The sequence below is a fragment of the Prosopis cineraria genome, unplaced genomic scaffold (assembly GCF_029017545.1).
Source record: "Prosopis cineraria cultivar Desert tree isolate PC_DT_omini unplaced genomic scaffold, ASM2901754v1 PC982, whole genome shotgun sequence".
NCBI lineage: Eukaryota > Viridiplantae > Streptophyta > Magnoliopsida > Fabales > Fabaceae > Prosopis > Prosopis cineraria.
Genome location: NW_026556307.1, coordinates 4,834 through 19,026, shown reverse-complemented (window position 1 = coordinate 19,026; position 14,193 = coordinate 4,834). Strand labels below are relative to the sequence as shown.

At 37.3% G+C, this 14,193-nt stretch overlaps 1 protein-coding gene across 1 annotated transcript; it reads right to left on the bottom strand.

The window, feature by feature from the left end:
• Positions 1–6,771: 6,771 nt before the first annotated feature.
• Positions 6,772–13,491, bottom strand: LOC129298968 (uncharacterized). The gene is made up of 2 exons (XM_054937406.1): positions 13,093–13,491; positions 6,772–7,846 (listed from the first exon to the last, which is right to left on the bottom strand). The coding sequence occupies exons 1-2, from the start codon at positions 13,448–13,450 to the stop codon at positions 7,812–7,814; spliced, it is 393 nt and encodes a 130-aa protein (XP_054793381.1). The 5' UTR covers positions 13,451–13,491; the 3' UTR covers positions 6,772–7,811.
• Between the last annotated feature and the right edge of the window lie 702 nt (positions 13,492–14,193).

Here is a 14,193-nt window from a genome sequence, read left to right as displayed (position 1 = left end):
AAAAAAGAATATATGGCTAAATGTAGCCATAAGTAATAGTTAAGTGTTTTTAGTCAATTGGACTAATTGACTAAATTGTGCCAATTGCGTGTAGATTGGCATATCACGCATGTAAATTGAGAAAGGAAGCTTGTGATGAACTGTAGTAGTAGTTGAAATCCACATGTATCATTTCTAGTAATAGAAGGATTGAGGTAACTGAATAACTTCCTGTGTTTGACTATTTATTGTAACTGTGTATGAGTATGTTATTTAGTGCATGAAATGGTTTTAAACTAATCATGATTTATGACATTTTGTGAATGTTGTATGAAATAAGTTTTGATTAAATTAAAGGGTTAAAACATGTGATTTCATATATTATGTGTGTGTATATATATACTATGTATTGGAAAACACGTATGGTGGTGATTGAGAACCTATGATTCATTCAGAAAGCATGATCATAAAGGTGAGAGTTCACCCGTGTGGAATATGGTGATAAAACCATGTGACATATTCTCCTTAGTACCCGACGGGATGTTGTGTCAAAGAATTGTATCTCCTTAGTGCTTTTCAAGGTATGGTGTTAGAAATTATCTCCTTAATACCTACTGAGATGTAGTGTTAGAGATTTGGACTCCTTAGTGTTTGTGTGACATAATATTGGAGTCAACAACATCCTATTGTGTGTATTAGGGAAAATCAAAGTCCGAAAGTGCATAGAACACTTTTGACTTAGTGATTCTACTACTGAAGGTGAGCTCAAGGATGATAAGAGTATTATTGGTCTAAGGCGAGTTTACAGTTTTCATGTCGAGGTGATTTAGAGGTTAGTATAATCATGCTGTATATGTGGAAAAGTGGTGAAAAGTGAAAAATAAGTGAAAAAAAGAGTGAATTAACATATGTTATGTGATTTGAAATAAAATATATGTTATATGCTATGATTGATGGTATATTATATTATGCTTTCATATAGTTGCATGTGATAATCAATAGGAGTGAGTTATTCTGTTATTGAGATTTTTATCTTACCCTCATGGTTACATTTTTATAGGACAGAGTAGTGATTAGGGCAAGAGAAAAGAATATGGGCTAGCATAGTGGTGTCGTGACTACAAGACCTCTGAGTTTGTGTAATGAACTGATTTTTAGTGAAAATTATGTATATAAGTTGTCATAAGGAATTACATGCATGTCTAAGGGGTGATTTATAGAGAATTGTAATGATTTTGTGAAATCTTAACCCAAATGTGTATATATGTGATGAAATGAGAATCAAGGGCTAAGGTTTGATTGTATATGTGTTGTGAATGTTTAAGTAGTGAATTTATGGTGGAATTGTGGTAAGAAAGGCCAAGTAGGCTAAATTGTGAAAAAGTTAAGAAAAGTAAAAATTGGCCATTGAGGGGTCAAATTTTGATATATGTGTATATATGTGATATATTATGGTCAATCAAGTGTAATAGGTCCTTTTAGACTTAGTTCAAAGCTTAGAATGGTCTAATGAGACTAAGGGATTAATTTGGGCGCTTAGGTGTGCAAAATTTTAGAAAAAAGTAATTTTTTGCACTCGAGTGTTTAAATTTTGATCGAACCATTAAAACGTGTCCAAGCTTATTTCATTAATTAGCTTATGAGATAGGGCACTTGAATCACTTCCATCAAACATTGTATATAAAAATGATGCATGTTAAAAGTTTGTCAGTTTTGTTGTTAAATGATAGCAAAAAAATTGAACATGTGCACTACTCATGGCATCTTATGCTGCGGTGCATGACATAAAGAAGAATTAGGCTTGTGGTTTCGTGCCACATGTTATGGCGCATGTATTACACACCACAATGCATGGCCTATAATCTAACCTGATTTTATGACTTTTAATGCATGGAGTAATTGTTATGAATGCATATGACTTGCTTTGTTGCGTATTACTTTAATGTATTATGATTTTGATAATTTTGCAAAATGGGTCTTGGGCCCAAACTTTTCAAACAAAGTGTTCATTTGCTGTGTGGTGTTTTATTGGGGTGATTTAGTTAATCTTCTCATATATCGAGTGGATATGGGGAAGGTTACACAAGAACTGATACTGGTGGTAATCCATTGAATACAGATGTGGTATCAAAGATAAATGAACTGCCACCAGAGAACCATATTCTTGTTAGTCGAAATATAGAGCAACTAAGGAGTGAATCATAGGATAATGAGGCCTTACTACTCAAAATGAGGAATTTGATGTAAGAAATCCATAGCATGTTGTGGAGACAAGGTATACTAAGAAACGAAAGGGCAAGAGGGGATAATAGAACTGTTAAGAATGAAAAGGAAATGTATGAGGAGGAAGATAAGGCGTATGAGAAAAGTACACCCAAGCAATCAAGGGCTATGGGTGGCAATGGTTCATAGAATTCTATTGATCGGGCTTAGAAGAGTTTTTCACAATTCCATCTGCCTACTTTTGATAGGACTATGAAAGAAGAAGTTAAGGAATGGATCGAGTGGATTGAAACAATCTTTGAAGTGGTGCTATACTCAAAGGAACATAAGGTAATTTTAGCTTTACTTCTATTTGTGAAGGAAGCCAAGCATTAGTGGAAGTCAATGAGGCCAATGGGTGAAGTCAAATGGACATATGATGAGTTTAAAGTTAGATTCTTTGATTTCTACTTTCCAATGGCCTTTAAAGCTAAGAAATAAGCCAAGTTTCATGAGTTCAAGTATAGAAACTTTGACGAAGAGGCTTCCATTTCTAAGTTCAGTTAGCTTTCCAAATACTTCACTTACCTCATAAGGAGTGATGACTCGAAGTGGAAGGCTGAGAGATTATTTGAGAAAATGAGGCCAAAGTATAGGCAACAGTTGGCCTTATATGAGATCACATCTTATGATGAAATATGTAATAAGCTGACAATAGCTGTGAGAAGAGGCAAAGAGGTAGAGATAAAGAAAATAAGGGACAGTTAGGGCAGATTTTCACAGTCAGTTAGCCCTACTGATGGAGTTAGCAGATTTTCAAAATTGATTTCCAGAGCAAATAAAAAATCTCTTTAATTTTAAAAATAGTTTTAGGATTAAAAAATCGATTGATAGTAGTAGTTGTCAGTGATTAATGGTGAAGATTTATAACAATGATTGGTTATGACTGGTAGCATTTTTGAATAATATAATCAAATACTCTTCTAGTCCTATTTTTATGACAAAGAGTATTTGTTTTGGTCATATTTATAGGATACCTCAATAATTATTTTGTTCACTTTTATCATTATGCCCCTATTAAATGTTAGGAGGTTTATTAAATGTTAGAGTATTTTTTTAAATAGGTATATTTAATAAGGGTAAAATTAAAAACTTATTAAATTTTTAGATAGAGTTAATAAGGTTTAATATTTTCTTTAGTTTTGGTAAAAATACTGAAAATGACTTATAAATAGAACTAAGGGAAGTGTAGTGTGCTTAAAAAGAAAAGAATTAAAACCAAAACAATTCTAAGATATGTTTTCATTTAAAAAAAGATAGAACATTTTCTTAAAACATTTAAATATAAAACACTTACTCAAGATAAATATTTATTTTTTATTTTTAAAAATAAAAATATTTTTTAGAAGAAACAAATTTTTTTTGATCCTTTTCTATAATTTTTAAGGTCATTTTTTAGTTAACTAACAGTCAAAATTAACTTTTGTTAACAGTGATAGCTAAATTACGTCATTTTTAAAAGTTGAGAGAATAATTTACATAAGAAATGAATTCAGGGTCTATGGTGTTATTGGGCATAAAATTTAGAGATAATTTGCTCATACCCTTTAATATAATACCTTATAAATTGGACCAATTTTATTTTTTTTATATAGTATATAGACTAGAGGGAGTTGATGTGCAACGTATAAGAAATGGATACACACGATTCTTCTATATTTGTGTATCTAGCTTCAATATGAGACATTACCAACAATATTCATGAATGAGGTGTCAGGAAATTTGAAAGATTCAACATAAGGAATTGCTTATTATATATATATATATATATATATTAAGAATGACAACAAAATCTTAAAAGTTAAAATTTATGATAGTTAAATTCTTAGTAAAAAGTTTTAAAAAATAAATTAAAAATATTGATTCTGTTGGAATATGGTCCATCCATGGTAAACTAGACTATAAATGAGAAGCCCAAACCCAAATCTTTAATCTTTAATCCTTTGTAAATAGCGTCGAGAGTTGACTGTTCATCTACAGTAACTTAGAATTTGATGCTTGAGTTTTTGTGGGCCCCTAAATTTTGTTGCCTTGTGTGGAATATTTTATTCAGCTTTTGATTAATTTATATGTCGGCCCTTTGTTTCTTTGCTTTCTTGATTTTTCATTGGTTTCTCTGGTTTCTCATACAAACTGACAAAATTATAATTTAAATATTGTAACACCCTCAAATTTACAAATTATAATTCTCCATATCTTTAGAGCAAACACAACTGCAGCTAACTCCAAATCATGAGTAGGGTAATTTTCCTCGTGTGGTCTCAACTGTCTGGAGGAATAGGCAACCACTCGGTCATTTTGCATCAAAACACATCCTAAACCCTTTAAAGAAGCATCAGTGTACAGAGTGTACGGCACCACAGGGTCAGGAATAGTCAATACTGGAGTAGTGGTTAACCTCTTTTTCAATTCTTGGAAAGCAGCTTCACATTTGTCAGTCCAAATAAATGGGGCATCCTTCTTAGTTAGCTTAGTTAAGGGCATCGCAATTTGCGAAAATCCCTTAATAAAGCGACGATAATAACCTGCTAGACCTAAAAAGCTTCGTATCTCTGTAACAGATTTTGGCTGTTCCCACTTCATCACTGCATCAATCTTGCTAGGATCCACCGCAACTCCATCTCTGGACACAACATGGCCCAAAAACTTTACTTCTTGGAGCCAAAATTCACACTTGCTTAATTTGGCATAAAGCTTATGTTCCCTCAAAACTTGCAAGACGATTCTTAAATGTTCACCATGAGCCTCCTCATCCTTTGAATAAATAAGAATGTCATCAATAAACACTACTACAAACTTATCTAAATAGGGTCGAAAGATCCTATTCATGTAATCCATGAATACCGCAGGAGCATTCGTAAGTCCAAACGGCATCACCATGAATTCATAATGCCCATATCTCGTCCGAAATGCTGTCTTAGGTATATCCTCTGCTTTCACTCTCAATTGGTGGTACCCTGACCTTAAGTCAATCTTTGAGAAAACTGCGGATCCCACAAGCTGATCCAGCAAATCATCGATTCTCGGAAGTGGATATTTGTTCTTGATGGTTACTTTGTTCAATTGTCTATAATCAATGCACAATCGGAGGCTTCCGTCCTTCTTCTTTACAAAAAGGACTGGAGATCCCCAAGGTGAAACACTCGGTCTGATGAAACCCTTCTCAAGTAGCTCTTCGATTTGCTTTTTCAGTTCCGCTAACTCTGAAGGGGACATCCGATAAGGAGCCTTAGAAATTGGCCCTGTACCGGGTACCAATTCAATTGAGAACTCTACCTCGCGCTTTAGGGGTAAACCGGAGACTTCGTCTGGAAATACATCCGCAAATTCTTTGACAATTGGGATATTCTTCACGCCTTCATCAATCTCAGCTTGGATAGAGAAGAAAACCATGTAGGCCTGGCAACCCTTCTTCATACATCTATCAACTTGCGCCGCCGACAAGAAAACATGATCTTGAGTCTCGACTGGGGTCACCGACAAAGAAGATAAAGACACACTCCTCTCTCTACAATCTAGGATAGCACCATTTGCAGCCATCCAATTCATTCCCACAATTACATCCATACCTCTCAGTGGTAGGATAATTAAGTCCATAGTTGTTTTCCTATTTTTAAACTCGACTACTAGGTTAAGGCATGCCTTAGCGGTCCTCACAGATTCTCCCGCAGGAGTAGACACATTCATATCAAACGGTAAAATACACACAGGCAAATCAAGGTTCTTTACACAAGTTTCAGAAATAAAAGAGTGTGTAGCACCCGAATCAAATAGTGCAACAATATCATGATGAAGGATTTTGATGTTACCTCTAATGGCATCTGGGGAGTTCATGGTGTCCTGAGTAAGAGCAAACACACGACCAGAGACAGTAGGATGTTGGGAAGGGTTCTTCATATTTGAGCCCTGGTTGTCCCCACAAAACTTTGCAATGTGACCGGGTTTCCCACAAATGTAACAGATCCAGCACTGTCCGAAATGACGACGCCCGCATTTAGTGCACTGTTGAGAGCTCGCTGTACTCGGGGCAGGGGTAGATACTGTTGGGCTCCTCTGTGACCCGTAATAACTACTATGATAGCTCCTCTGTCCTTGGCCCCTTTGAAATGGACCCTTCTGCCTTCCTTGGTTCCATGAGCTACTCGAACCCTGATGGTTTTTCTTCATAATGCCTCCGGTGGTCGAGGGTAGGTTGGGGGTCTACTATATGAATAACCCCTCTTCTCTCTCTCAACCTCCTTCTTACTGCGAGCTACTACTTGTAGTTTTATGCACATTTCATCATAATCTCGGATATCTAGATGAGCCAATTGTTCCCTCAATTCTGGTCTAGCCTTCTCCAATAAGCGCTTAGCCTTCCATTCGGAATCATCCCTATACTGCAGGTACGTGGAGTATCTAGATAACTCCTGAAACTTAGCAATGAATGTGTCCTCATCGAGGTTCCCTTGCTTAAAGGCATGGAATTCCGCTTCCTTCTCAGACCTTAACTCTGATGGAAAGTAATGCCTGAATAATTTTTCCTTGAATTCCTCCCAGGTGAGTGTAGAATCATCCCTGGGCCCTGCTGTCTCCCACCAATCTCTTGCTCCTTTCACTAGGAGCACTAATGCTACTTGTACTTTTTGATTGCTGGTGCATGTGACTACTCGAAAGATGGATTCGAGTCTCTTCACCCATTCCTCTACCACGGATGGTTTAAGGTTACCATCAAACGTAGGAGGGTTAAACTTCCTAACAGTTTCCCACACATCAGTAATGGTCGGTGGGGCTCTCTGTTCCTCCTGCCTAATTTCTTTCCTTCTAGACTCATGATCTCTCAGAGTGGCAGGATGTGAGGAACTGCCTTCCCCCACATGACTCTCAACATGAGCCCTATCTCCATTTTCAGTTACCTTTTGCCTCTTTAGCTCCGTCAACTCTTGTTCGTATCCTTGAACCTTGTCTGTTAATGTTTTTACAAGCATTCTTAATTCCGCCAAGTCAGGCTCCTCATTTGGCAGTGGCGGTGGCAGGTGCTCATGTTGGAATCCTGAGTTACCACGAGTAACAGGCATTTTCTCTCCCCTCCTAAAGGATACAAGATATAAATAATAAAATTAGCCTAGCTATATCATGGCCATACAATGAGAAGCACCATAACAATGTATATTGCCAACCGACTATATGCTCTGATACCAATATGTAACACCCTCAAATTTACAAACCGATTTTTCGCAAGTTATTAATTCAAGAAATCATTTTTTTTTTCATTGAACCCTTATCATACCCTTATCATGGTAGAAAAATTTCTACCATGATACATCCAAGACAATATACCACAGGTCTTAAAATATCTCAAAAAGCAATTAGAACCATGAGGGACAGACATGATCCTCATAGCATGTTATTTAAATTAGGTCATGAATCAAAAGGGACAGACATAATCCTCTTGGACATATAAATGCATTTAATAAAAAGGATTAGAGTTTACATGCTCCATAGACAAGATATGTCCTAAGTTGGCACAAGATACATTGTATAATCCAAAATAAGAGGCAACGTAAAAGATGGTGTCTCATACACCATAATTACACCTCTGGTGCTTTCTCGGCCGGATTCGCTCCTGTAAAAATATTAACCACGGGGAATGAGACTTAAAAGTCCCAGTAACCAAAAATTAATATGTAATGATGCATGCGGATGTAACTAATCATGCGATTGCTAAGTGGGCACACAAAACATTTAACCGAACAATATTTTCAAACAAACCGAACAAGTATTTAATTGCATGACTGCACCTTATATCCTCCTTTCACCATGCTCGGACGCCAAATCACCCGGCCAAAGGTGAGTTGGACCAAGCGACACGCCACTCATTGGGTCCAATGAGGGCTTACCACGTGGTAATAATTAACCGAACAGAAATTCCCATTAACACCATACATTAAAATACCCTGACAAGTCATGCATCATTCAAATATCCAAACAGGAATATATCCGAACAATAATATCTCATCATGATAAACAAAAATAAATTTTTAACCCACTTGGCAATAATTTCAAACAAGTATATACAGTATTTATTTTCAATAATTCATAATTTTTCCAAACAACAAAACAACACATAACCATTCACAAACACACTCATCACAACACATTAATAATGGTTACCTTGTGTCTTGAATAACAAGTTCCCCTTCACAACTCCTTTTTCACCACTATCTTTGTCAATATAATCTACATAATTATTTCACAATACTATATATTAATTTTACATTAAAATAAATAACTCTAATTTAAAGAGTTAGAAAGTCTTAAATCTATAGTCCATATTAACACTAATTTAAGATTTATGCCTCATTTAACTTCCCAAATTCTTTTCTAAAATTCTCGTACCCTAATGAACTATTTTTTTTTATCCTCAATTCACTTCTAGTATCACAATTTCATCCTTCTACATTCTAAAAATTCATCCAAAAATAAATTAAAAATTTTAGAATTATCCTGAAGCCTCAAATCACCTTTCTATAACCTCAAAAATACCTATTCATACTTAAATAAATATTTAATAATCATAGGTTTATCCCTACATCTCAGATTCCACATAAATTCAACCATATAGATCTAGATTTTAACTCAAAAATTCTTAAACATGAGTTTCAACCTCAAGAAAATATTCTATAATATTTATTATATCCCTAAGAATTTTAACCTATATTTTTAATCCATCATATCATCAGATTAACTATCCTATAGAAAAATCCTAATCAAAATATTTACTCTATCCTACAAAATAATCATATCACTAGAAAGCTAATATTATTTAGAAAATAACTATAAAATTAATTTTGTAATTAAATAAATTTTTAAATGCTAATCTAAACAGGAAAGTTAGAACATACCTGAAGAAAAAGAAAATAATCCCCCCTTGCGAGAAAACGCCGAGCAACGTGAGAGGAAGAGAGAAAAATAATATAAAAATGGGATTGTGAGTCCCAAAATTATATTAAAAAAAAACTATAGGTTTGAATTTAATTATTCAAACCTTTGGGCCCAAAGTTGCAATTTTCTCTAAATTGCATCTTAGCCTCTCATGCTTCCTAATGCACACACCCCCTCCTTTTTATACATGAAGGCACCTCTTCTCTTCCCTCATCTAACCAATGTGGGACTTAGAAACAACAACCTTCCACCCCCCCTTTTTTTTGTTCCTTCTACCTTCTCTTTTTTTTTTAACACACACATAAAAAAAATTATTTATGTATTATATCTTAACTAAATATTGCTTATGTGGTTTTAAATTTAAATTTTTAAATTCATAATTAAATACCTAATCATAATATTATTTCTAAATAACCTCAAATAATATAAATTCCTATTATTATCATTTTTTTTCCTCAAAACCTAAATTCCACAATTTCTTTATTATATAAAAATCAGGATGTTACAATTCTCCCCTCCTTTTAGAAATTTTGTCCTCAAAATTTAATAGATAAGCTTAGAAACTATGTACCTAAGCAAATAAATGTGGATAATCTCGCCTCATACTCTCCTCGGTCTCCCAAGTAGCATCACCTAGGGCTCCACCCTTCCAAATCACCTTCACGAGTCGGATGGTCTTATTGCGTAGTTGTTTGTCCTTAAAGTCCTCAATTCGCTCCGGTTCGGATCTAAAGGTCAAATTCTCCCTCAATTCTACTTCTTCAGGTTCAATAACATGGGAGGGATCCGGGTTGTACTTCTTCAACTGTGATACGTGGAACACATTATGGATACCTGCAATCTGTGGAGGTAATGCAACTCTATATGCAGTAGATCCAATTCGCTCCAAGATCTCATACGGGCCCATAAATCTAGGTGTCAATTTCTTTGCCTTAATGGATCTACCAATGCCTGTCACTGGAGAAACCTTCAAAAATACATGATCTCCTACTTCAAACTCTAACGGCCGTCTCCTCTTATCAGCATAGCTCTTCTGTCGGCTCTGAGCGGTTAGCAATTTTTGCTTAATCATTGCAATCTTCTGGGTGGTCTGCTCTACAATTTCTGGACCAATGATACTCCTCTCACTTAATTCTGTCCAACATAAAGGCGATCTACACTTCCTTCCATACAAGGCCTCATAAGGCGCCATCCCAATACTAGAATGATAGCTGTTATTATAAGCAAATTCAGCTAATGGCAAATGATTATCCCAACTACCTGGTAGTTCAATGGCACAAGCTCTCAACATGTCCTCCAAAGTCTGGATCGTCCTCTCTGTTTGTCCATCTGTTTGGGGGTGGTATGCGGTGCTAAAACTCAGTCTGGTACCCATAGCCTTCTGTAGCGCACCCCAAAAGTTTGAAGTGAACCTTGGGTCACGATCTGACACAATTCTAGAGGGTATACCATGAAGTCTAACTATCTCCTTAATGTATATCTCAGCAAATTTCTCTAATGTAGAGGTAAACTTGATCGCCAAAAAGTGAGCTGATTTGGTGAGTCGGTCTACTATCACCCAAATAGCATCCTTACTCGAGGGTGTTCTTGGCAGTCCAGTGATGAAATCCATAGAAATATCATCCCATTTCCACTTTGGAATATCTAACGGTTGCAGTGTTCCAGCTGGCTTCTGATGTTCTATCTTTATCTTCTGACACGTTAAACATCTAGAAACAAATTCAGTTACATCTTTCTTCATTCCTGGCCACCACCAACCTCGCTTCAAATCATGGTACATTTTAGTTATACCGGGATGAATTGTATATTTGCTCCTATGAGCTTCTTCTAAAAGGATATTCCTCAATCTTGGATCATTAGGTACACAAACTCTACCTTTATACTTCATCACTGTGTCCTCAGAGATGGTAAAATTTGGGGCCTTACCTACCACTATCTCCTTCCTTATATTCCTTAAGTAGTCATCACTCTGCTGTGAGACTCTGAGATCTTCCCAGAATTTGCTCTCAAAGTCTGCTACCTGGAGTGCGGCCATTTGATGTTCAATCACATCTACTGGAACATCATGAAAACTGTTCCATAAATGATATTCATGAACCATCAAATGTGCAGCATGAATAGTCTTTCTACTTAAGGCATCAGCTACCACGTTAGCCTTACCCGGATGGTAATGTAATTCAAAGTCATAATCCTTTAGAAATTCCATCCATCGTCGCTGCCTCATATTAAGCTCTTTTTGATCAAATAAATACTTCAGGCTCTTATGGTCACTGAAGATTTGAAACTTAGATCCATACAAGTAGTGTCTCCATATCTTCAGAGCAAACACAACTGCAGCTAACTCCAAATCATGAGTAGGGTAATTTTCCTCGTGTGGTCTCAACTGTCTGGAGGAATAGGCAACCACTCGGTCATTTTGCATCAAAACACATCCTAAACCCTTTAAAGAAGCATCAGTGTACAGAGTGTACGGCACCACAGGGTCAGGAATAGTCAATACTGGAGTAGTGGTTAACCTCTTTTTCAATTCTTGGAAAGCAGCTTCACATTTGTCAGTCCAAATAAATGGGGCATCCTTCTTAGTCAGCTTAGTTAAGGGCATCGCAATTTGCGAAAATCCCTTAATAAAGCGACGATAATAACCTGCTAAACCTAAAAAGCTTCGTATCTCTGTAACAGATTTTGGCTGTTCCCACTTCATCACTGCATCAATCTTGCTAGGATCCACCGCAACTCCATCTCTGGACACAACATGGCCCAAAAACTTTACTTCTTGGAGCCAAAATTCACACTTGCTTAATTTGGCATAAAGCTTATGTTCCCTCAAAACTTGCAAGACGATTCTTAAATGTTCACCATGAGCCTCCTCATCCTTTGAATAAATAAGAATGTCATCAATAAACACTACTACAAACTTATCTAAATAGGGTCGAAAGATCCTATTCATGTAATCCATGAATACCGCAGGAGCATTCGTAAGTCCAAACGGCATCACCATGAATTCATAATGCCCATATCTCGTCCGAAATGCTGTCTTAGGTATATCCTCTGCTCTCACTCTCAATTGGTGGTACCCTGACCTTAAGTCAATCTTTGAGAAAACTGCGGATCCCACAAGCTGATCCAGCAAATCATCGATTCTCGGAAGTGGATATTTGTTCTTGATGGTTACTTTGTTCAATTGTCTATAATCAATGCACAATCGGAGGCTTCCGTCCTTCTTCTTTACAAAAAGGACTGGAGATCCCCAAGGTGAAACACTCGGTCTGATGAAACCCTTCTCAAGTAGCTCTTCAATTTGCTTTTTCAGTTCCGCTAACTCTGAAGGGGACATCCGATAAGGAGCCTTAGAAATTGGCCCTGTACCGGGTACCAATTCAATTGAGAACTCTACCTCGCGCTTTGGGGGTAAACCGGAGACTTCGTCTGGAAATACATCCGCAAATTCTTTGACAATTGGGATATTCTTCACGCCTTCATCAATCTCAGCTTGGATAGAGAAGAAAACCATGTAGGCCTGGCAACCCTTCTTCATACATCTATCAACTTGCGCCGCCGACAAGAAAACATGATCTTGAGTCTCGACTGGGGTCACCGACAAAGAAGATAAAGACACACTCCTCTCTCTACAATCTAGGATAGCACCATTTGCAGCCATCCAATTCATTCCCACAATTACATCCATACCTCTCAGTGGTAGGATAATTAAGTCCATAGTTGTTTTCCTATTTTTAAACTCGACTACTAGGTTAAGGCATGCCTTAGCGGTCCTCACAGATTCTCCCGCAGGAGTAGACACATTCATATCAAAAGGTAAAATACACACAGGCAAATCAAGGTTCTTTACACAAGTTTCAGAAATAAAAGAGTGTGTAGCACCCGAATCAAATAGTGCAACAATATCATGATGAAGGATTTTGATGTTACCTCTAATGGCATCTGGGGAGTTCATGGTGTCCTGAGTAAGAGCAAACACACGACCAGAGACAGTAGGATGTTGGGAAGGGTTCTTCATATTTGAGCCCTGGTTGTCCCCACAAAACTTTGCAATGTGACCGGGTTTCCCACAAATGTAACAGACCCAGCACTGTCCGAAATGACGACGCCCGCATTTAGTGCACTGTTGAGAGCTCGCTGTACTCGGGGCAGGGGTAGATACTGTTGGGCTCCTCTGTGACCCGTGATAACTACTATGATAGCTCCTCTGTCCTTGGCCCCTTTGAAATGGACCCTTCTGCCTTCCTTGGTTCCATGAGCTACTCGAACCCTGATGGTTTTTCTTCATAATGCCTCCGGTGGGTCGAGGGTAGGTTGGGGGTCTACTATATGAATAACCCCTCTTCTCTCTCTCAACCTCCTTCTTACTGCGAGCTACTACTTGTAGTTTTATGCACATTTCATCATAATCTCGGATATCTAGATGAGCCAATTGTTCCCTCAATTCTGGTCTAGCCTTCTCCAATAAGCGCTTAGCCTTCCATTCGGAATCATCCCTATACTGCAGGTACGTGGAGTATCTAGATAACTCCTGAAACTTAGCAATGAATGTGTCCTCATCGAGGTTCCCTTGCTTAAAGGCATGGAATTCCGCTTCCTTCTCAGACCTTAACTCTGATGGAAAGTAATGCCTGAATAATTTTTCCTTGAATTCCTCCCAGGTGAGTGTAGAATCATCCCTGGGCCCTGCTGTCTCCCACCAATCTCTTGCTCCTTTCACTAGGAGCACTAATGCTACTTGTACTTTTTGATTGCTGGTGCATGTGACTACTCGAAAGATGGATTCGAGTCTCTTCACCCATTCCTCTACCACGGATGGTTTAAGGTTACCATCAAACGTAGGAGGGTTAAACTTCCTAACAGTTTCCCACACATCAGTAATGGTCGGTGGGGCTCTCTGTTCCTCCTGCCTAATTTCTTTCCTTCTAGACTCATGATCTCTCAGAGTGGCAGGATGTGAGGAACTGCCTTCCCCCACATGACTCTCAACATGAGCCCTATCTCCATTTTCAGTTACCTTTTGCCTCTTTA

Excerpts from the sequence above, each read along its gene's own strand:
- LOC129298968 (XM_054937406.1), bottom strand. The coding sequence starts at position 13,450 with ATGAAGAAAAACCATCAGGGTTCGAGTAGCTCATGGAACCAAGGAAGG. Across the intron at positions 7,847-13,092 it reads CTCCCCAGATGCCATTAGAG|GAGCGAATCCGGCCGAGAAA; the intron begins GTAACATCAAAA and ends ATATTTTTACAG.